Genomic DNA, 25,421 nt, shown 5'->3' on the forward strand with positions numbered 1-25,421 from the left:
CTTCTATGTAGATGGTTATACAGTATATTAGATGGGATTAATACAAAGAATGCAATATAAGATTTCTAATTAAATACTAAATCGTTCTATTAACTAAATGGCATGGAGTCTGAAAAAGGAGGTTGTGAGTGCTGGTTATAAAACTAGAGAAGATTGTTCACAAAGTGTAATTCAACACAAGCCTTGAAGAAAGTAGCATTTGGAGAGGCCTCGAAAAAGGGAGATAGACATGTTACCTACAAGGAACAGCAAAGCCAAAGTTAAAAAAAAAAAGGACTGAGTTCAGTAAAACCTCAGTGTAATCATGGGAGTCAGCATTCAAAGAAATGTGTAAGTCCCAGTAGCAACAGAATATTTAACCCTAATAGAAGAACTCAAGGCAGTAGATGGTCCTTCTGACACAGTAACACATCTCAGATTTGGATCTATACATGGCTGAGCTGCATTTACAGTGAAAAGGCTAGCATTAATTTTAAAATAAATGTTATTTATTTTTATTTATCTGTTATTTAATATGATTAGATTTATTACTAAGGTCACCTGCTATAATATTTAAGGACCGTAGAAAGCTTATGATTTATGAGAAAGAAACAAAAAAACTACACTGTATCACCTACATGTGATATTTACACAGCTCTTAAAAGCACAAGAAGCAAACACTTAGTCTGTTTAAACAATCACTATCCCTGTCCTCATTGAACCCCCTTTGCTTTTTTGTGGAAGAACTAAAAACTGTAAATTAGTACACACTATTCTTTTCAGCTATCTTAAGGATTTCCCTTTGATAAAAGTGCATCCTGGACCTTTATGTGAGAGAAAGTAAATCATTCTTAAAGTAAGTAAGAGGGGAAACATCTGCTATATTTATGTAAACCAAAAATGTTATTTTGTTTTTTATTAGGCAACTATGAACTGTTTTTTTTTTTTTATTGTTTCAAATATAATAGAAAAAAAAATCTGCGGCTAAGAGGAGGAGACTCCAACACCTCAAATCAATCTTAAGGGCAAACAGACTATCAGGAAAGTAGGTTTAGACTCGATAGGATTTTACTTCCTTGGAAGGAGGGATATAGAAGGGAAGTGGCCAAAACACGAAGTCAAGAAAACCTGGGATTCAAATTGTGGTTCTGTCACTTACTAGGTATGCTCGTTTTCCTAGGATAATTGCTTACTGTCTTTGGAGTTTGTAAATTAGAGACAGCAATATTTAATTTAGTTGCTGTAAGAATAAGTGTAAATCTGCTGACAATTATTTACATGCTAAGTCTGGAAGAATATATACAATAGAAAAGGATCTCATCCTACAAAAGTTGTAAGGATTTTGGGTGGTGCCTGTGGCTCAAAGGAGTAGGGCACTGGCCCCATATGCCGGAGGTGGTGAGTTCAAACCCAGCCCCGCCAAAAACTGCCAAAAAAAAAAAAAAAAAAAGAAAGAAAGAAAAAGTTGTAAGGATTTTTTTAGTTTTATTCCCTGTTCTGAGGCATAAAAGTGAGAAAACAAGAGGCTCACGTGCCAAAAAAACTTCCCAACAGAATATAATCTCTTAGTATCTTTGTCATGAAAAATGTATTATAACCAGGAGATATTGTTATTTGAACATTTGAAACTACCAATATTTTGTCATTTTTCTTATACAAAATTAGAATCAGCAATTTCATATGGATCAATCTAATACAGCTCTTCTACTAAAGTGTTTCTCTTTCATATATTCATTGTATGTCTATACAGTATTTTTGTACACATAAATAAATGTATTTGTGTATGTGTCCATACCACAACTCTGTCCTAAGGTATGTTGCCTGAAGCAGTACTCCGTGAGAAGGGCAGCCTTTCTATAATGTTAACATCCTACCCTTAGGTGTAACCAGTCTCTTGATTCACAAAACAATTTTTTAAGTGTTAATTAACTTACCCTCTCTTTTTTTGGCAAAGAGACAGGAAGGAAGAAGGAAAAGGAAAGGAAGCTAATTTGCTGAACACTGATTTTTTGCTGGACATAGTACTACTTCAAGTTTTGTATCTCTCCCCCTTTAAGAATTTAAATAATCATAAGTAGGTATGATTAATTTTATGTCAAACTAGAGGAAAAACCTAAGTCAAGAGAAGTTGAATTTGTAGTTTAGCAAGGGACAGAAAGTAACAGTCAATACTATTTGATTACAAAATGCATTTTCCCCCATGGCCCCAGCATGAGAATGCCTATGTCTGGGTCTCTTGACCTCACTGTTTAAACTTTCCAGCATAATGTGAACAGTATTCATCTAGGGCAAACACACCTAAGTAGCTGGTTTTGCTTACATTATTCCACAATGGAAATACTGAATGTTTCTAAAATACAATAAAATATTTAAAACAGGGTGCCATGAAATTTTACTTACAAAACAAATTCAAATTGGTTTGTCTATTAATATCATTACATAGGACATAAAACATTGAAGTGTCAGGGTAAAATAGACACAAAGGATATCAGTGCTAAATTATCATCAGTAATCCTTAAAGACAAAATATTAGCAATATGTGCAGGCAATATAAACATGAAAGTTTTAAAACAGGAAGAGACTAATTAGAATTGCCACTACAATGGTAAAAACAGAAAACTTTTTAATGTAAATTCAAATCACACAAAATAACCTACATGGTACAATAAGGCTGACAACTAAATGTCAATGAAATAATAGTGTGTAACATAACGGAGGCCATTACCAATCAGAGCTCAAAGGATGACCCTTATTCCATTAATCAAATATTTTGAGATGTTTGTAAAGTTTAGTACTCGTAGGTTACCCTTCCACTGGGATAAAAGTAAATTTTTAAGAACAATTCCTGAAAAAACTACAAAAAATTAAATGTAATATTCAAATAATCACTGCTAACGCCCCTCTATTTAGAAGGAAGGATGATAGCTTATCAAGAATACACGTAAATGAAAGAGCACTTCTAATTCTGTGGAAGCGTCTTTCTCTACCGACATTGATTACTAGAGACTCGTTTCATCAGATTGTTTTTTTTTTTAAGGAAATGCTCCCATACATTATCAATTTATTCAAAGATAACAGATATCCTGTCCCTGTTTTTTTCTTTTTTTTAAATTTCATACATTTGTAAGGTTAAAAAAAAATAACCTAAACCTTTCCTTTCACTTGTCTGGGTTACACTGTTAGTGACATTCTACACCTCAAAAGTGCCCCCCATCATTAATAATACCCATGTCAGGCCAAGACAAGGCTCCGCAGGGAATAATGCAGACAAATTTATTCTTACCATCACAGTGGGACGTTGACCTATGTAACCCTACGCATCTCAGTGCTACTCTTAAACAACAGTGAAGGGGAAAGGAAGGAAAGTGGAGGAAAAAGAACAGCAATATACACAAAAACACAGACACTATTATTAAAGAAATATAAGGTTAACTGTCATCGATACAGATAAATATTTGTCATTTCTTAAAAAATTATCATATTAAAACTTTCATTAAAGAATTTAATGTTCATTAGTGGGTTCAATAAAAGTTTAAGGGCCTTATTATCTTTATGACCATTATTAATGAAGCATAAATATGATAAGTAGTACAAGGGAAAGTCACGGATGGTTCAGTTTCAGTTTCCTACCTGTGCTGTGAGGCACTTCTGCTGGTGTGTTAGCTGGAGCGTGTGCACCGGGAGGAATCTGAATTCCCGTGTAGTTGCCCGCTGGCATGGTGCTTGGGTCGTAAGTTGAAGATGACGATGGCTGAGGGGGCTGAGTGGGCAGAGAGGCTGCTCCAGCATCTTCATTTTCTTCAGCGTCTATTACATGACATATACATGATATTAAAGTAGGAATTTTGAAATACAAATGCCAGGTACTCTTATTTTGCTATACATATGACAATTGAAACCTTCAAATCCAATTATTTTTAAAATGACTTGGGAGCGTCTTAAAAGTTAAACATGTTAACACAACAATTCTTAAAACTTTAATTAAAGAATTTAACGTTTATTAGTGGGTTCAACAAAAGTTTAAGGGCCTTATTATTCAGCCAGAGCAATGTAATAATATGCTGTATATTCACATAAAACATGTGAAATATGCCTAAAAAGCACACGTAATTCACTGTTCAAGCAGATTTATTCTTAAACTGCAAACAATGACAACGTCCATTAGCAGGTGGACTGCGGTTAAACTGCGGTCTAACCATCCAATGAACACCACTGAGCAGTAAGGAGGAATGGCCTGCTGACACACAAGTGAGGGGGACTCTCACAGAGAGCAGCTGAGAGAGATTTGCTGGGCACCAAGAATATTGCATGGCTCCATTAAACCAAGTTCTAGAACAGGCAAACCTAATTCACAGTTTAAAAAACAAAGGAAGTCAGAAATGTAGTTGCCTTTCAAGGTGGTATGGACTTGGAGTGGGAGGTAATTTTTTAGGGTAACAGAAATATTAGAGAGGGGTGGGTATTAAAGTCATTGAATTACACCCTTAAGAGGTATGCATTTCAATGTATAAAGCCTTTATATCAAAACAGAAACACCAAAGATAAAAAACTAAACAAAAACTTTTGCATTTTACAGTGATATGGAATACTGATTCGGACTCTCTTATCTGTGTTCTTTAGACATCAGCAAATGAATGAACTGATGCTAGTAGGAGCTAGGCTTCTCAGTGTTGCTGAATGAATGAATATATGTATTGTATTAGGGTTCTCCAGAGAGGGAGAACTAATAGAGTATATTAAATACACCTAGATAAGAGATATGTAGACATGGTTCTACTGAGAGGGGATTTATTAGGGGAACTGACTTACACAATTATGGAGGCTAAGAACTCCCACTATAGGCCATCACAAGCTGGAGCCCCAGGCATGCTGCTAGCATGGCTAAGTTTAAGTCTAAAAGCCTCAGAGCTAGGGAAGCTGAGGGTGTGATTCTCAGTCTGAGGCCTGAGAACACAGAATGGAAGGATCACTGGAGTAAGTTCTGAAGTTCCAAGGCCGGAGAGTCTGGAGTTCTGATGGCCAATTTATAATTTCCAACTGACCTTAAGGAGGAGGAGAGTGTTCCAGCTCTAGGAGATGGCAAGAGAAGAAATCTATTTCTTTCCTTTTATGTTCTGTTTGGGCTGACGGCACCCGCCCAAATTGAAGGTACATCTTTCCCACCCAGTCCACTGACTCAAAGGCCAATCTCCTCTGGAAATTCCCTCACAGACATACCCTAGAAGCAACGTTTTACCAGTTTCCTATGTCTTCCTTAATCCAGGCAAGCTGACCCCAAAATTAACCATCCCAAGTCCAACCTCGTCAACCTAACAGCCAGAAGCATCTCCTTCAACCATGCTTAATCTCTAAATAAAGACAGTGACAAGGTTAGAGATCTGCCTTACATGGTACAATTATCTTGCCTACAACCAAAAATACCCTATTCCTTTTCCTAGAAGGGGAGGTAAAGTCCTTAGGTGATGTTTACTACTCTCCTGATTATCTCATAACTTGAATACTATGATGCAAAATAAACAGTTTAAGAAACCGATATAAAGTCAATAAATATATCTTTAGTTACATGATAATGAGAAGAATGAAAACAAAATATTTGGTTAACATGTGTGTATATATATACACACAAACATTAACAAAACACAAAACACTCATAACAATCGTAGTCCTCATTTCTGCAACCAGTCACATGGCCAGAGCTGTTATCTGTAACTACCAGCTTCCACTACCCATTCTGTATGACCTATGTCTTCAGCAAGCACATAAGCTGGTCATGATTCTTTACCTGGCACATGATCCAAACCTTCATTCCTGAAAGGTCTGAAGCATTCATAGTTTCCAACTCACCTTAATCATGGGGTATGGTAATACTAAAACATCCTAAGAGATCACTTATATTTCAGACATCCTCTCACTTCTGAGGTAGAGCAGCAGTCCAATTTTCCTTTAGCATTCTTGATCAATCACCCCAGCCAACACCGTAATTCCATTCTTAGCCTGTTGACTCAGAGGCATGAGGAGCCCAAAGTAGCTGGGTGGCAGTGTGAACTTCCAGTTCAGTGAGATCACAGCTGTGTCTCCCAGTGGAAGCATTCCTTCCTCTGGAACTAAGACCTCTAGGCTAGCAGAGCACGAAGTTGTGGAAACAGGAAGCAAAATTTCGCCAGTCAGTCCCTGGGGCTAATGGTAAGCAGTGCCATTCCCTTTTCTAGCCCTTGGTTCCTGGACCTGTGAATCTTGGCTATGGGAGAAATAGTACCATATATATTGTATGCTAATTCAGAGCATATAGAGCCTTCTGGAGAACCTTACCCCAGCCCTGCCAAATATTGCCACCTATCTGGTGCTGTAACTAAAACTTCAAAAGGTCAATCCACTGTTTTATCAAGCTGGTTGCTTCAGGATGCTAGAGAACTTGGCAAGACCAGTGAATTCATGAGCATAAAAGTTCACTGTCCCACTTTAGCTGTGGTATAAGCTTCTTGCTTAGAAGCAATGCTGTATGAAATACCGTGATGGTGGGGAAGACATTCCGTAAGTCCAGGGCTAGTAGTTTTGGCAGAAGCCCTATGTGCAGGGAAGGCAAATTGATATCCAGAGTGAGTATCTATTCCAGTAAGGACAAAACACTGCCCTTTCCATGATGGAAGTGGTCCAATATAATCAACCTGCTGCTGTCTTCAGGGAACACTGCCACATCTAGGGCTCAGTGTGGGGTTCTGTGGCTCGCAGCTGAACTCTAAGAGCTGGCACACAACCAGTTCAGGGGAGTGGAAACCCACGTTGCTGAGCCCATGGATCACCGACCATCATCTCCACCCCCATGGTTACTCTGTTCATGACCCCATTAGGGAATGGCAGGGGTGGCTAGGGAAAGGGAGTGACTATATCCACAGAACAGGTCATCCTGTCACTTGATTATTAAAGTCTTCCTCTGTTGAGGGTATCCTTTGGTGAGTGCTGCCATGGGACACAAACATACTCATACCTTTCACCTAGAGTCAATCTATCTACCTCTTACCCAAATTTGTTGGCAATTTTACAGTCAGGTTCATCCCAAGTCCCTGTCTGTATGGCCACTTCATTGGTTACTGTCCATGAATTGGCACATAATTGCATGTCTGGCCATTTCTCCTTCTAAAAAACAGCAGACAGGGTGGTGCCTGTGGCTCAAAGGAGTAAGGCGCTGGCCCCATATATTGGAGGTGGTGGGTTCTAACCCATTCCTGGCCAAAAACTACAAAAAACAAGAACAAACAAACAAACAAAAAAACAGTGTACAACTATGTACATTATGCACAATGCTCAAAGATTTCCCTTCACAATGTTCTTCAGTGATGTCCCAGGAAGGGGCAGCAGTGCTACAGCCACCCACTTGTGGGTGGTGCCTGCATGTTGTGAAGAACTACCTTAAACCAAACCCGAGTCTACTCCTCTGTCACCTGCTCACAGGGTACTCTGATGAGGCCGTGCAGCAGGAACAGGAAGCATGGATATTTGGGCCACTTCTTCATTTCTACCTGTGGCTTCACAGCCTGCCCAGGCTTGATCATATATATATCACTGCCAGTTGATGATGATGTCCCACTGCTGTGCACACTGACTTTATGGCTTGGGGGGGGGGGTGTCAGGTACACTCAGTTTCTGATGGGCGGCTCAGGTCACATGGCAACTTAATGGCCCATGGTCAAGCATACAGTTTGTATTAATACCCAACAGGAGGCCAGGAACTGTCTCTTAAAAAGGGGATAGCTGTCTGTAGATTATGACATGGTCTTACTCCAAGATCCTAAGGCCTCTGCGGCCATTCACCCATCAGGGCCTGCCAGAGGCTCCAAACAACATCCCGATCTGTCATTGACACCTTAAGTACCAATGGATTTACTGGATCATATGGCCAAAGTGTAGCAGAGCAACTCAATCAGCAGCCTGGGCCTATCACAGAGTATGTTCCTGTTCTGGATCTCACTAAAAACTAGCAGTTTTTTGAGTCAACTCAGTAGATGAGCTGGAGTAACAAACCCAAATGAAGAATATGTTACTTCCAAACTCCAAATAGGCTCACTAGGTGCTATACCTACTTCTTGGTTGTGAGTGCAACAATTCATTCTTTACCTTAGAAGGAAGATCCTGACATGCTCAAGCCACTGGAGGCCTAGAAATTTCACTGAGATCCCTGAATTTTAGTTAGATTTATTCCACACCTTCTGACCAACAAATGTCGTACCATTAAATCCAGATTAATTGTTACTTCTTTCTCACTGGTTTCAATTAGCATGCTGTCATCACTGTAATAGCCCAGTGTGACATCTGGTGGAGGGGAAGGCTATCAAGATCTCTGCAAACTAAATGGTGACATAGGAGAACCCATATATCCCTGTGGTAGGACAGTGAAGTATACTGCTGGCTTTGCCTGCTGAAAGCAAAGTGCCTTTGCTGGGCCTTATGGACAGGGATGGAGAAAAAGGTACTTGCCAGATCAACAGTTGCATACCAGGTACCACGAGATGTGTTAATTTCCTCAAGCAGTAAAACTGCACCTGGTACAGATGCTGCAATTGGTGTCATATAGAGAACCACAATAAAGAATGATAAAGAATGATAGTAAATGAATTATAATCACTGCATATTAATTCATGAGCCTATATTGATGTAAATAACTAAATGAAAAATACATAAATGGAGATTGTAAAGTTCTTCCTTATAGCATAAATAATGCCAAACTAATTAATATAAAGACAACAACAATATTAGAAAACCATCAGGGAATGTTAAACCCAGTGGGTAAAGTTTCATGAAAAATGGGATACTTAAATAACATCAAAGTATCTTCTACAAGTTACTTATTAATAATAAGGAATAATAAAAGGAAAATAATTTTAAAGTGGAATAACCCAGAGGACACTACATTATTTAAGTGATCAGTTAAGATCACCAACGTTTTACCAACATAATACACTTTCAATTAAAGGTAGAGAGGACACAATCTCATTTTGAGCATTTCTGTAAAAAATGAATAATCCTAAAGTAATTATGAGGCAGTATCGAAAAAAGTCAAATTGAGAGACAGTCAACAAATAATTGCTTATATTCTTCAAAAACATCAAGGCTAAGAGACATTAAAAAGGCCGAGGAACCACTCCAGATTAAAGAGAGGTAAGGGCCATAACAACTAGATGCACAGTACATAATCCTAGATTGGATCTTGAATGAGGAAAACTAAAAATACTACAGAAGACATTACCGACTCAAGTGATCACAGCAGCGAAAAGACGTCTTTGTTCTTAAGAAATACGTCTTAAGTTCTTCAGAGTGCAAGGGCATATTTCTAATTTATTTTCAAATACATCAAAAAATATAAATAGACAGATACCTTCTTGTGGAGCCATAAGCCACTTCTGAAGATATATTGCTAAAAGTTATAATGTCAACACTAGATTTTGATACCAATATGATATCAGTGGCTATATCATATTGATATCAATGGTTGTCAATATATATATAGAGAGAGCTTTTTACACAGACAGAGTCTTGCTCTGTCATCCTGGGTAGAGAGCAATGGCATCATAGTTCACTGCAACCTCAAACTCCTGGGCTCAAGTGATCCTCCTGCTTCAGCCTTTGAAGTAGCTGAGACTACAGCAACCTAGCTAATTTTTCTATTTTTAGTAGAGATAAGGTCTTGGGGCTTTGCTCTTGCTCAGGTTGGTCTTGAACTCCTGAGCTCAAGCAATGCTCTCATCTTGGTCTCCCAGAGTGGATATGATTATAGGCATGAGCCACTGTGCTTGGCCTATTATGATATGTAATTTTAAAAATGTAACCTGATGTCCTTCATCTTTCTTGTGTGTGTGTGGGCAGGGTAGAGGTGGGGAAGACATGGAAGGGGAGAAGGATGACAAAGAGGGACAGAGAATGAATAAGAGAATTCTTAATCTGGATGAGGGCACTAAGGGAGTTTCTGGTATTACTCTGTCAACTTTTTGGTCAATTTGATGTTGCATCAGTATAAAGTTATTATATGAAAGGAATGGTTTCCAATATCTATTTTTCATTTTTTGTATCATCAATTGTATACCTAGATGCTCCTTGACTTATGATGGATGGGGTTATGTCCTGATAAACCCATCATAACATTGAAAATGTAAGAAAAAATGCATTTAAAACACCAAACCTACTGAATATCATAGTTTAGCCTAACCTACATTAAACATGCTCAGAACAGGTTAACTTACAACTGGGTAAAATCAACTAACACAAAACCTATACTATAATAAAGTGTTGGCTAGCTCATATAATTTATTATATTCTGTACCTAAAGTAAAAAAACAAAATGACTGTAGAGGTACTCAAAATAATATTGTTTCTATTCAATCCTATTACTTTTGAATCATTATGAAGTTGAAAATTGTTAAATTAAACCAAAGTAAGTTGGGGATGGTATGTAATACCTATTCAAATGTCACAGTGCTGTGGTATACTGTTGGCACTTAATACACAGTTTTCAAAACTAGTATATTACTCTTTTGTTCTTAAGGTACAGTATCTATTATTTTCCACTGGTTTTGCTAGAAATTCAATTCCAGAACAATAGGTAAATTAATTTTTTTTTAAACATAATACCATTTATACCTGGAGCATCTTGTAAGAATTAATTTATAAATACAACAGAATATAATGATATATTGAGAAAAAGAAAAAATAGATTATGGTTTTAAAGATGACTTTTCTCATACATATTCAGATTTAATGAGATTCTCTTGTAGAGCCATAAACCATTTCTGAGGAAGTATTTCTAGATATTATGACTTAACACCTGACTTTGATACCAGATTATATTTTAAATTAATGAGCTGAAATTCTTACTCTACCCATATTGGAAAAAATGAGGAAGCTTGTTGTAAAGAAAATGCTAAGGCTGTGGCTGAACCACCGACTGACAAAGAGATCACGAGTGTGACTCATGAACTTCATCAGCCATCACAGCAGGAGTCTCCAGTGCCACTATATCTAGAGACAGGGATTTACAAAGAAGATAAAGTTAAACGAGGTCATAGGGTAGTGTCCTAATCTAATAGAACTGTGGCTTTATAAGAGGAGGAAGTAGGGAGGGCAGGGTCTCTTTTCACCATACGATGACACAGAGAGAATGCGGCTATCTGAAAGCTAGGTGAACATAGGTTTCATCAGAAACCAAACCCTGTTGGACCTTGACCTTGGACTTTCTAACTTCCAAGGAGGGTTTGACAGAGGGAGGGTAAATGGTGGGACCACACCTATGGAGCATATTGCAAGGGTACAAGTCAAATCTATCAAGTATAGGACATAAATGTCTAAACACAATAATCAAGTAAATGAGGCGAAAGCTGTATTAATTAGTTTGATGTAAGCACTCCAAATTGTATAAAAAAACAACACATTGTACCCCACATATGCATAAATGTATTCATGATCTATGTGTATATGACTTAATAAAAGCAAGCAAGCAAACAAACAAACAAAACCCACACCATTTCTGTTGTTTAAGCCATCCAGTGTGCGGCATTTTATTATGGCAACCTCAGCACACAAAGGAGACTGGAGTAGGGAATAAAGCAGAAAAAAAGGTGGGGTCAGGCGGGAATCTTGCTGGAAGGCTTAAGGATCTTACATCTTTTCTTGCAGACAACTGGAAGCAGTATGCAGACTGACACAAAACATCCCTGATTACGGTCAGTATTAAAGCAGAGAAGGAAGTATAGATAACATTCTACCATATTAAACGAAAAAGTGAGAAATAAGGTTGTGGCAACATATTTTTTAAATAAATGCAATTCTACTGTCATGATAAACAATCCAAAAAGGCAATCATGTTTTAGAATGGTCAATTTAAAACACTTAATGACAATTTTATTATTCCTGCTGTAGAAATAGTGAAAAAAAGATAGGACTTAGAGGGAGAAAGCCAAAACTCAAATTTTGATTCTCCTCCTTCTGAGGTTCTCTAACCTTAGGCAGGCCAACAGCCATGTGGAACCTCAATTTTCTCCTCAAATAAAACAGGAGCAAAATAAACTACCTTTGAGGGATTTCTGAGGCATGTAACAAAATATGTAAAAACGAATCGCAGGCTGTAAGGACATGTGAGTGCAAGGCATTTATTATGTAAAATTGGTACCAGAAGCATTTTAAATGAAAAACTACTTTAAAATTTAGGTAAAGACAGAGCACGAAATATGCTTCAGGTACTGCCAGAACAGAATAATGCATGGAAGTGTATATCTCTAGAAGATAAAGTGGGAAATAATTTACACATAGCATTCATATGTAAGATCAAATTCCTTTTTCACTGAGTGGTTATGATAAAACTCTTAAGAATTCTTTGGATAAATAAATAAAATACAAAGGTGTTCCTGTCTTCCCTACTCATTCTTTTTATTTATTTTATTTTTTGTCATTTGAGGGGAACTTTCATTGAGGTATAATTTACATACAGCAAAAACCATGCTTTTAAAATTAATGCACAGTATTTGTACATGTGTTTAAGGTATTCAGTTTCAAACGCTTTATGTAGTGTATAACCAGCACCGGAGCCACAATATGGAATATGCCCATCTTCCCAATTTTTACCATGTTTCTTTGTAGTAAATCCCCTCGACCTACCCCTAAGAACTCACTGATTTGATTTCTGTCCCTAAAGCACTGCCTTTTCCAGAAATGTTACATAAACCTAAGCATACAACTGGTAGACTTTTGAGATTAGTCCATATTGTTACATGTACCAGCAGTTCACTGCCTTTAATTGCTGAGTAGCAGTCCACTGCAAAGATGTTCCAAAATTTGTTTCATTCATTTGCAAACTGATGGCATGTGGATTATTTCTAGTTTTTAGGAATTACAATAAAATTACAATAAATAAAGCTGCTATAAATATTCACACTTAGGTCTTTGTGTAAATGTATGTTTGCCTTTCTCATTGGTAAATAAATGCCTAGAAGACTTCCAGTTCTAACACTAAGCATGTGTTTTACTTTATTATTATTATTTTTGTTAAGAGACAAAGTCTCACTTTTTTGCCCTTTGTAAAGTGCCGTGGTGTCAAACCTCACAGCAATCTCCAACTCCTGAGTTTAGGCGATTCTCCTGCCTCAGCCTCCCGAATAGCTGGGATTACAGGTGCCTGCCACAATGCCCAGCTATTTTTTTGTTGTTGTTGCAATTCGGCCAGGGCCAGCTTTGAACCTGCCACTCCTGGTATACGGGGCCAGCGCCCTAGTCACTGAGCCACAGGCTCCACCCGATGTGTTTGATTTTATAAATGCCAATTCCTTCCCTATAATGCATCATGAGAGAGCTCAGCATCTTTTATCAGCTTGGTAGGTACTATTAGCCTGTTAAATTTTAGCCTTAGATTCTAGTAAGTGCATAGGTGATCTTGTTGTTTTAATTTTTTCCCCCTAATGACTAAAGGTTTCAGCATCTTTACGTGTCCTTACTGGCTGCTTCCTCATTCTTAAATGATACATGGAAATACTCAACTGTTCTACTTGGCCAGTGGCTCCCTATACCGTCTCTACATACTGCATCCCACCCGTGCAGAACTGCAGCTTAGAACTGAAAACTGAGGACAGCGCACATATTCAGAAATCACTAAAATGGGCTAAAAGTACTAGGGTATCATTTATTTCATCAGTGCATGTTTATTTTCTAGGTTGAGAAATACAATATAAGAAAAAAAATTTAGGGCAGCACCTGGGGCTCAGTGAGTAGGATACTGGCCCCATGTACCGAGGGTGGAGGGTTCGAACCCGGCCCCAGCCAAACTGCAACCAAAAAAAATAGCCAGGAGTTGTGGTGGGCACCTGTAGTCCCAGCCACTCGGGAGGCTGAGGCAAGAGAACTGCCTAAGCCCAAGAGCTAGAGGTTGCTGTGAGCTATGACACCACAACACTCTACCGAGGGTGACAAAATGAAACTCTGTCTCTAAAACAAACAAAAAGAAAAAAATCCTAAGGGGACAGATTTACACAGACCATAGTGCTAAAGAGTTATCTCAGTGCCAGGGCCAGTAATTTCACAAGTTTTTAGGAAGTATTAAAAGAGCAGATGATTTCACCATTTCAAAGCATAGAAAAGAAATAGAAACTTTCAGATTGTATTTAGGATGCAAGTGTAACACTGATAACCAAAAATGCAAACTGTAGATCAATTATAGTTATGATGTCAAGGCAAAAATCCTAAGTGATATAGAAGTGAACTGAATTCATCAGTATATTAAGAAATAATATATCATGACCAGGTGGGGCTTGTTACCCAATGTCCAGTTGGTTCAATATTAGGCTATCTTATAATGAAATTCACTAAAATAACAGACCTATGGAGATGAATTAGATTGGGGCTGGCCAACTATGACCAGTGGGTATGCTGGCTGTTTCTGTAAATACAAGTACTGCTGGAACATAACCATGCTCATTTGTTTACACCTTGTCTATGGCTACCTTTGCACAACAACAGCGGAGTTGAACAGTTGCAATAAAGATTGCATGATTCATAAGCCTAAAATATTTACTATCTGATCCTTTAAGGAAAAACTTACTGACTCCTGTATTAGATGATTATCTTTACAGATGTTTAAAAAGTTGTATAACAACATGCAAGGATCATTTGGAATTTTCTCAGTTCAAAGTACAATGGTTGTTTTCTTCATAATGGTCTAATAAATAAAAACAATAAGTAAACAACTTTTTTCCTTTTCTATTGTACATTAACAGAAAGTCCAAATGAAACAAACCTGTTATTTCCTGATTAAATTTTTAAAGCTCATTATGTGGTGGTAACATTTTCTTGTACATACTAAATTAAAAAAAAAAAAGCCAAGTGTAGAACAGTTATGTATGCTGCCATCTGTATGAAAAAAGAAGGGTACATATTCCTATTATGTTCATAAATGCATAAAAAACGATCTTTGTAAAGGTATACAAAAAACTCAAACCATATTTATATATTTGATTTTTGGAAGGATCTGGGAAGATGGAGGATACAGTGGAAATGAGAACGTCACTTCATATTTTCTATTTACTCCAAAACTTATTTATTTATTTTGAGACAGAGTTTCACTATGTCACCCTCGATAGAGTGCTGTGGCATCACAGCTCACAGCAACTTCAAACTCTTGGGTTTAAGTGATTCTCTTGCCTCAGTCTCCCAAGTACCTAGGACTACAGGTGCCTGCCACAATGCCCATCTATTCTCCAAAACTTTTGAACCATATGAATGTATTACTTATTTCTCTACCCCCAATCATCCACACAATTCAAATAGATGTTAAAAAAATAGTGTTTTTTGCTGCATGGAAACATTTTATAAATTATAAATGGATTGCCTTTCTTATGCAGAAATGAATGTGTTAAGAAGGAGACAGACAAGCCTGTTTGTTGATCTGGACAGATATTACAAAGGTGGGCCTTTAACTCTCATTATGTCTATGTTCATTATTTTACACTTAATTTTCATGAATTTTGGCCCTGGTATCAAAATAGCATTGTTCCTTCCAAAAATTCTGAATAAAAATTAACAATTATGACTCTACTAAATTATTTTACTTAGAACAAATGAATACACACCATTATCTTCTTCAATTCCAACAGGGCCGGCTTGAGGGGTCTCCCCATTCTTTAAACAATTATGAATATATGTTGCCTTCCACCTTGCATATTTCCTGTGTTTCACATTCTAAAAGAGAGTATTTTTGTATCAATATTGGACTATGGCAAAGAAGTAAAAAGTAAACATTTATGGTGACCCAAACCAAAAATAAGATAGAACTCATTTTCACAGGTTACAGCTCTGAGTCTGGCAATCTCTCTGCCCTAATGCTGGATTCTATTAATACCAACTGTTTAGGGCTTGACAGGCTCCATGAAAAGCTGTCTTCCTCAAAACACATACGCAATTCTCTCTTGTGGTTTCACATTTCAGAAAAGATCTGCAATGAAAATAAGGGAATGTCCAGCCAGTAAAATGTGCAAGCCTTAAATGGAATTCTAAGGTTAAATATGAAAGATAAAAATAGGTTAAACTTATTTTCACTAAGGAGAAAAAAACCAGACCTGTATAAATCTATGAAAACAAAAGGAAAACTAAGGTGATGTAGTGGTTAAAGAGTGAACACCTGACTGATAGACAAGCAAACCTTTTAAACTAGCCACATGCTAGTACAACTGTGAACTTCAGTTACCTCAGTTCTGAAAAGGGAAAAATGATACCTCATTGTTTTGTTGTAAAGAAAACTAAAAATATCACTGAGAAACTTGATAGCTGCCTCTTTTTTCCTGCCTTCAAATTTATGCTCCATGTTATAACAGAAAAATTTGCTTTAAAAAATAGAAGAGTAAAATGTCTCAGGATTTTGCATGGGATGGTGATTTTTAGTCTGTATTTTCAATGGACCTATATAATATCCATAAACCAGTGGCACTGGTATCACCTGGAAACTTGTTAGAAATGATGAATCTTCAAGCCCACCCCAGATTTGCTGAAAGAATCTATGCTTGCTATAATAAGATCCCCAGGTGATTTGTACACACCTTAGAGTTTGATAGAACACATGGTTTTACTATGTTGAAAACAACTGTACTGAACATAGGGTAGTATTTTGCAAAGATTCATTAAGTCATGGAAAAGCACAAGTACAGCATATGGTCCAGACACTTAAGTATTTTATAATGTAATTCTGTAGATATTACCACAGATAATGTCTATATAGAAATTTAAAAAATGTTAACCCTGGCTCGGTGCCTGTGGCTCAAATGGCTAAGGTGCCAGCCACATACACCTAACGTGGCAGGTTCAAATCCAGCCCGGGCCCACCAAATAACAAGGACGGCTGCAACCAAAAAATAGCTGGGCATTGTGGTGGGAGCCTGTGGTCTTAGCTACTTGGGAGGCTAAGGCAAGAGACTCGCTTGAGCCCAGGAGTTGGAGGTTGCTGTGAGCTTTGATGCCATGGCATTCTACCCAGGGGGACAGCTTGAGGTTCTGTCTCAAAAAAAAAAAAAAAAAAAAAATGGTAACCCTCAAAATTACTGAATTTGTATCACATTTCATTTCCTTTTTCTTATCCTTTTGCCAAGGTGGGTGAACTGCCTGAGCTTAAGAATTCCATATCCTATATCTAAAAACAGCTGGGTGCTGATAGTTCTAGCTATTTGGGAGCCTGACACAAGAGGATTGCTTGAGCCCAAAGAGACTGAGGTTGCTGTGAGCTATGATGCCACCGCACTCTGCCCAGTGTGACACAGTGAGACTATTTTGAAAAAACAAAAAAATTCCACATAATGATTCCAATTTTCTTCTACAGCTAAGACTCTGTTTTGTTCCACTTCACAATGAGTTTTCCAAAAGTAATGTCCACATTTAAAGTCTTGCCTTCACCACTTGTTTCACTCTGGCAAAAAGGGGTAGTGTTCTCCTTCTCTTACCCTTATCCCTCCTTTCCTTTCCTTCTTTTCTTTTCTGTGCCTTTTAATGGCAGGAAGCCCACACATGCCAACCTGCACCTCACTTAAGTCATTAATTCACAACAGGAACCACTCTTGCTAATGTTACCAACAGCCTCCTCCACAGTGGAAAATCCAAGAGACATTTTTCAGGCAAAACTTCAAAAGTGTATTAAATTCTAGGTCATTCAAACTTTGTGAAATAGTCTCCACCACTGATTTTTGTGACACCCTATTCTCCCACTTTCTCTCCTATTATCTCCTTTGACTGCTAATCCTTTATCTGACCTCCAAATAATTTTAAGTACCCTGTCCTAGCAGAGACTGCAAACAAGTGTGCTCAATCAGTGCCGATTCATGTAGAATTTCAAGTATGAATTGTGTTTGCTATATTGAAATATGGGGAAAGTTACAGAAAATCCAAATTTCTAACTTCTCTTTTAAAAAAGGAAGATCTGGACCCACATTTACATGGTAATAATTATGGGAACTGAATAGGCGGAGTCCTTCCAGATGATGCATATTCATTCAGATGATGAATATCTCTTCCGTCTCCATCTCACCTTCACTCCTTCCCAACTCGTGTTCCTGAACCTGCCAGTTGCCCTTCATCTCACAGCGGGCTGCCTTCACTCATTACATGGTCTACCAGATTCCTACAATCAGGAGCCTGCCCTGTAGCCTATTTTCTTATCTCTCCACACACATTCTGGTGGCTAGGATTACCACTGATGTCTTTATTATTCTTGAATTTATGTACTAGCCAGAATCTGTTCCTGACAAATACCCCTGTGTCCATGTAACATCACCACTTGGATGTCTCCTATGGGACTAAAATTAATTTGAAAAAACTGTTCTCTTGATTTCCCCTACGCCTTTCCTCCCTGCCCCGCATTCATTCTCTTAATGTGTGGGAGTCACTTTTAGCTGCTGTTTTCTTTTCCCTTTTTTTTTTTTTTTTTTGAGACAAGAGTTTCAAGCTGCCACTCTGGGTAGTGTCATGGTGTCACAGTTCACAGCAACCTCAAACTCTTAGGCTTAAGTGATTCTCTTGCCTCAGCCTCCCAAGTAGCTGGGACTACAGGCACCCGCCACACTGCCCGCCTATTTTTTGGTTATAGTTGTCATTGTGTAGCAGGCCCGGGCTGGATTCGAACCTGCCAGCTCTGGTGTATGTGGCTGGTGCCCTAGCGGCTTAGTTATAAAATGTTGAGCCTGTTTCTTTAAGCATAATTTTTTTCTCTTTTTACTTATTATGGGTACATAGTAGTTGTATATACTTATGGGATATATGCAATGTTTGATGTGGGCAATTAATATAAATTAATCAAATCAAGGTAACTGAAATGTCTATCACCTCAGGTGTTTATCACCTCTTTGTATCAGGAATATTTCAATTCTATTTTGTGGTTATTTTAAAGCACACCCTAAGTTATTAGTGATTATAGTCATTATGTTGTGCTACCAAATATTGTTCCTTCTAACCATTTAACTATATCCGTGCACCCATTAACCATCCCCACTTATGACTCTTCCTGCTACCCTTCCCACTGTCAGTAACCATCATTCTATTCTCTGTCTCCATGAGACTGTTTTACTATTTAGCTTCAACATGTAAGTGAGAACATGAGAGATTTGTCTTTCTGTGCTTGGCTTATTTCACTTATAATAATATTCTCCAATTCCATTCACATTGCTGTAAATGGCAGAATTTCTTTTTACGGCTATAGAATAGTCCACTGTGTATACAAAGTCTGACAATTAAGCTCATGAACTTGCCACCATGCACTTACGTTGGGAGTGTTGTACAAACAACTTGGTCAGGTTTCCTAACCTTGGTGTACATAGTATCAGCATATCATAGTTGTGTTTATGGTGATGTGTGGTGGTGTCCTGCTGAGTGGTGTTCATTATTGTTGTTGTAGGTTTTTTTGTGATTCTATGAGAATGCTGGAGCTTGAATTAGAGCAACAAACATTAAATTTCTTATTAAACTTGGTAAGAGTGGCACTGAAATCAGGGACAGGTCAGTCTATTGCAAAAATTCATTGAATGTGCATTAAAATCACTGGCTGACTGTGAGAAACATAGCAGATCAAATAAACATCAATAGAGAAACAGAAAAAAAAAATTTTTTTTTTTGAGACAGAGCCTCTAGCTATCCCCCTGGGTAGAGTGCCGTGGCTTCACAGCTCACAGCAACCTCCAACTCCTGAGCTCAAAGGAGTCTCCTGCCTCAGCCTCCCAAGTAGCTGGGACCACAGGTGCCTGCCACAATGCCTGGCTATTTTTTGGTTGCAGCTGTTGTTGTTTGGTGGGCCCGGGCTGGATCCAAACCTGCCATCTTAGGTCTATGTGGCTGGCGCCTTAGCCTCTTGAGCCACAGGCGTCGAGCCATGAGAAACAGAAAAATCTTAACAGAAAATGTTGGCCAGCAACTCATGGCTCTTGCATCATGACAATGTATCAAGATCACAGGGGGCTGCCCGTGAGAGCGGTTTTAGCCAGTAAACAAGTAACTGTTGGAACACTCTTCCTACTCACCTGATCTGGTCCCAAATGACTTTTTTTCTTTACCCCCAAGTAAAGGAAATATTGAAAGGCAGACATTATGATGGCATTAAGGACCTCCAGGGTAATATGATGACAGCTCTGATGGCCATTCCAGAAAAGAGTTTGAAAACTGTTGGCATCATTGCACAGCTTCCCAAGGGGAGTACTTTGAAGACAGCCATAGTGATATTCAGCCATGAGGTCTGTATCTAGGATAAGTTTGTGAACTTAACTGTCAGACCTAGAATGTACCATAATTTTTATCCACTCACTTGCTGATAGACATGTAGGCTGACTCCAACTCTTGGCCAGTGTGAGTAGTGCTAGCAGCTCTCTCTTTATCCTTTGCCCCTCTCCCAACTTCCTTATCTAACACATCAGAAATCTAGTTGATTTTCCTTCTGAAATCCATCTTTAATTGGTCTTCAGCTTCCCATTTGCTCTGCAATAAACCTCCTTTCCCCCTCATCTTCCTTACCCAATATTCGGAGTAGTGTCATCTTTCTCAAATATATATTGATTCAGGCCAATCTTTTCAGTGTATTAGGCTTCCTAATACACTTAAAAAACTGACTCCAACTGGGGCAATATTAATCACAATTTATAATGACATATTTACACGTATAATGTCCTCTTCCCCCAAACACACACACACCCCCCTCACACGTGTGTGTGCATGCACACGCACCCCTGAGAAACTTATTAAGAGGAGGGTCTATATCTGTCTGCTGTTTACATGCCAGACACTTGGCTTTGTGACCAGTATATAGTAGTTACTTAACAAATATACATGTCTCCAATGTATGATGGCTTAGATGATTCTGATCAAAGTTTCTGTGGTAGTGTAAGGAACTATAATTTGTGGAATACACGTGTATAATGGGCTCCTGGGTTTAGGAAAGTTCAATTAAGTCTAAGTACAGTTAGAAAGAAGGATTTGAAATTTCCAGTGTTTGACTGTTTTTCACCTATAGAAACAACAATATCTTATACTTCATTGTTTCACAGCAAAAAATCCATACTGAAGCACCATTTTATTTTTTGTTTTTCAAAATCCTTGAGCAACAAGGATTCAAAGTCTACAAATGCTGGATTAACAATGTCTAGGTTTGCAAGTCCATTTGAAGTCTATATCTACAAAATGATGTTATTTACCTCATTATTTACCTACACTCCAGCAATGAGAACTAATGAAGGTAATTACTTACATTTTTAGTGATTTAAAGTCTCCCTGTTACAGGAAAAACATAAAATATATACAGTTAACCTTTACATTTTTAAGGCTCAATAAATACTTGCTGTGAATTAAGACCTTCCATTAGCAATATCAGATACATAAAGTAAGTCAATATATTATTTCTACTTTAGGGAGCTAATCATCTTGATATGAATATGGAATTAAAATAGAAAAAATCTTATTATAAAAATACAGTAAATGGGAAGCATTAAATTTGTTCTTACAGTAAGTACACGGAACAGTTCAGAGAACAAAAAACAAAATAGAATAAAGGATGACTGGTAAAGGAAATGATACTTTAGTTTGGTCACGCCAGGATGTGTATGTGAAAAGGTAGAAGTGCAGAAAAGGAAAAGTCAGAACTAAATCAGAAAGGCAGAAGTAAAGGAAATATTTGGGGAATGAAGATAAGTCAGTTTGCCATGGGCAGAAGATATGTATTGAGGGCTAGCTGGATAAGTAACATAAATCAAAAGATTAAAGTCTTGCTAACATCTTTATAGCACTCTGCAGGTTATAAAGCACTTCCACACATTTTCCTCCTTCTTGGTCCTCACAATAACCCTGAAATTTAAGGAGGTCGTGTTTTACTCCCACTAAGGCTCTAAGACATTATAGCACTGGCTGAACGTAAACATAGTTAAAGCTGGCATTCAAGGGCCTCTATACTGTGCATGCTGCTTCAGTCTTATTCCCCTCAACTCAGATGGGATTCTATCTCATCTGCATTCTTTTCTCATGCTATTGTCTCTGATCTAACCATGGTTTCCTTTTCTTCCAAGTCTCTTACTACTCAAAGCTCAGCTCAAATGTTGATTACCTATGAAGCTGCCTGATTTTCCAGCAAGTCAACAGTTGCTTATTATTTATAAGATCAGGCAGTAATCTAAGTGCTGGGGATAATAAGCTAACAAAGGGAGGCATGAATCCAATGTGAAAGCCAGGCAATAACTGGCGGTCCCAACTGTGTGACACTTGTCTTATCCAACTTCATCTTTCTCTCTTAGGATTCTATAATTTCATCATTACAGAGATAAAAAAAGATGGAGACTTTATCTCTTTTATGTTTACATGGATGTAGCTGGAAAATATTCTTCTTAGTAAAGTATCTCAGGAATGGAAAAAAAAATATCCAATGTACTCAGTACTACTATGAAACTAATTTATAATCACTCACACTTTCACATGAAAGATGAATCACAACTCTAGCCCAGGATGAAGGAGGGAAGGGGAAGAGGATGGGAGAAGAGACAGGTGGTTTGATAGAGGGAGGGTAAATGGTGGGACCACACATACGGAGCATATTGCAAGGGTACAGACCAAGTCTATCAAGAATAGAACACAAATGTCTTAACACAGTGATTAAGTGAATGAGGGGAAAGCTATGTTGATTAGTTGGATGTAAGCACTTCCATTTGTACAAAAAATCAACACACTGAATCCCTAAAAGACAAAAATGTATTCACGATCTATGCATATATAATTTAATAAAAGGAAAAAAAAAGAAATGTTACAAAGCTAAATTGACTTCCTGAAGGTCATATTACTTCAGTAGTCAGGGCTGCCTTAGTAAACTATAATTATTCATACTGTAATTTGCAATTCAGATGAAAAGTTAAAGCATATTAATGTAGAATATACTTTTTAGTAGTTATAAATAAGACCATTTTAAAAGCCAATGATTAAGTTTCTTAGAAAATTTAAATTGCTCTTGGGATTTTTAAAAATAGGAAAAATCTTGCTCCCTCTAAAATAATTTTATTCTATTCAAAGGTTTAATGGGTAAGTTGTATTGTAACGACTTTGGAAAATTCTTCCAATCCTAACTTCTTTGTGTGAATACCTGAGAGCAGTGCCTTGCAATGGGCACATTCCTCCATACCCCAGCCTAGAGAGGATTCTGAAGATATCTTGGGTGGTTTTTGGTTACCTCAATCATTGGGGAATGAAAACTGGCATTTTTCCTATGAAGAGAAGAATTTTTTTCCAGTTTTGGTAGATAATTTTTTATAAAAATGCAAATACTTCTTATACAGATTGTACTTTGTTTTGTTTGGAACTTTACTCAGAGCTACTCTTTGTTTTCAAAAAAATCCTATCACAGAAAACAGGGTTCCTCATGAACAGTGTAGAGAAGTTAAAACTGCTTTGGTTTTCTTCATTAGTATGCGAAATTTAATGAAACATTATTCTAAGCTGAAAAGGGTTCTATTTAGTAAACAAATTTTAAAAATTTTCTCCAAAGCATATAAAGTAACATAATTTTGATTTTTATTTCACACTTTCCAAGACACTTCTATTCCTACAAACTGGTACATACAATATTTAGTAGAAATTTCTGGCAATTTTAACCCAAAACGAATACACTTTTCAATGCTGTTTTCTTTAAGATAAAATATACAGATATTAAACCGTATTTTAAGAGGAAATTTTCAAGATGTCAATATTTTTGAAATTCATCAACTCCTTTTGGCTGATGAGACATCCTTTCTGGGAAACAGGAATTGTAAGAAGAACTTTTACTTTTGTCCCTGGCCTCTAAGTTCCTGTTTTGTAACTGGACTGATGAGAATCACCGACAACTGCAAATTTTGGCTACTAGAGTTAGCAGCAATATACATGAATTTTCATTTACTTTTTAAATCACTTGCTAACCTGAAGAACGACTGGTTAGAAAACACCAACCACAGCCTGTACCAAGTATTCTCAAATTTAGTGCCTCCAAGAAACATATAAGAATGTAATAAAAAAAAATATAGCCCTGGCTGAAACTATGATATAAATCATTCTCTGTTAGCATACCAAAAAGCCACACTGAAAGGGAAGGTTTTTGCATTAGTGATTCTGCCTCCTTGATTTTATCTTAGAGCCCATCCTAGGCAGGATTTTATTCCCACCACTCCCTGCTCCTGCTTTTGTCAAGGTTACAGATTACTTCTATATTGACAGCTAAACCCAATGCTTAGATGTCATCTTCCTTGACCTTATTAGTAGGTGGATCCATAAGCCATAGATCCCAGAAAGGTAATACCAGTGAGAAGCAGTTGAGGTTTTTACACTCCAGATCTCAATTCTCTTTTATAGTACTCTGTAAAATAAAATACCTGAGAGCAGTGCCTTTCAATGGGCACACTCTCCCACACCCTAGCCTAGAGAGTATTTCGAAGATATCTTAGGTGGTTTTTGGTTACTTCAATTATTGGGGAATGAAAACTGGCATTTTACATATAAACAGAAGATTATTTTTCCAGTTTTGGTATATAATTTTTTATAAAAATGCAAATACTCAGCTGGGTGTGGTTGCCTATAATCCTAGCACTCTGGGAGGCCAAGGTGGGTGGATTGCCCTGAGCTCAGGAGTTAGAGACCAGCATGAGCCAGAGTGAGACCCTGTCTCTACAAAAAAATGCCGGGTGTTGTGGTGGGCACCTGTAGTCCCAGCTACTTGGGAGGTGGAGGCAAGAGAATTGCTTGAGCCCAAGAGTTGGAGATTGCTGTGAGCTATGATGCCACAGTATTCTACCGAGGGCCACAAAGTCAGACTCTGTCTCACTTAGAATAGATAAATAAATAAATAAATGAAAAAACAAAGATAAGAAAAAAAAAACCTTCAAAAAATGCAACTACTTCATATATAGATTGTACTTTGTTTTGTTTGGAACTTTACTGAGAGTTACTCTTTATTTTGGAAAAAATCCTATCACAGAAAACAGTGTTCCTCATAGTATTTAAGCCACTTATATAAAATACATGTATCATTCTCATTGGTAGCTCTCCCTTTTTCTCTATTTCTTTCTAGATTAATATTCCAACTCAGAAAACAAATTTTCTATACTAATGGTAAAACCTACTACAGTAAAAACACCAAACTCAAAGCAGTAAGTCACTTAGCCTCAACTTGCTCATGTATAAAATGATTATGTGCACTGCTTATCTCGAAGTCATAAGATTTAGATTGATAAAATATCAACCACCACATATACTTTGCAAGGAAAACAAGACATCAATAATAATACCTAAAATGAATAGTACAAAAAGACTCTGTCTCCAGTATATTTATCAAATTATAGTGCAGAAACGTAACAGCATACAAGATTAGCAGTATGTATGAACACTTAATAAAATGAAGTGCTGTCCAATACAGCAGGTATACATGTGATGAAGTGTAAATTTTACTT

The 25,421-nt window shown here is 37.4% G+C and overlaps 1 protein-coding gene across 3 annotated transcripts in view; it reads right to left on the bottom strand.

Annotated features, from left to right (window-relative positions):
• VTA1 (vesicle trafficking 1) overlaps nucleotides 1–25,421 on the bottom strand; it is a 69,300-nt gene that overhangs the window by 16,405 nt on the left and 27,474 nt on the right. For all 3 annotated transcript variants that reach the window (XM_003790279.2, XM_023513496.1, XM_023513495.1), the window contains 2 exons: nucleotides 15,579–15,687; nucleotides 3,610–3,786 (listed from right to left, as the gene is read on the bottom strand). In XM_003790279.2, the coding sequence (XP_003790327.1) occupies nucleotides 3,610–3,786; nucleotides 15,579–15,687 (286 nt within the window). The remainder of the gene's footprint in view (nucleotides 1–3,609; nucleotides 3,787–15,578; nucleotides 15,688–25,421) is intronic.

This window comes from Otolemur garnettii, unplaced genomic scaffold (assembly GCF_000181295.1).
Source record: "Otolemur garnettii isolate 467f Iridium unplaced genomic scaffold, OtoGar3 scaffold00042, whole genome shotgun sequence".
NCBI classification, from domain to species: Eukaryota; Metazoa; Chordata; class Mammalia; order Primates; family Galagidae; genus Otolemur; species Otolemur garnettii.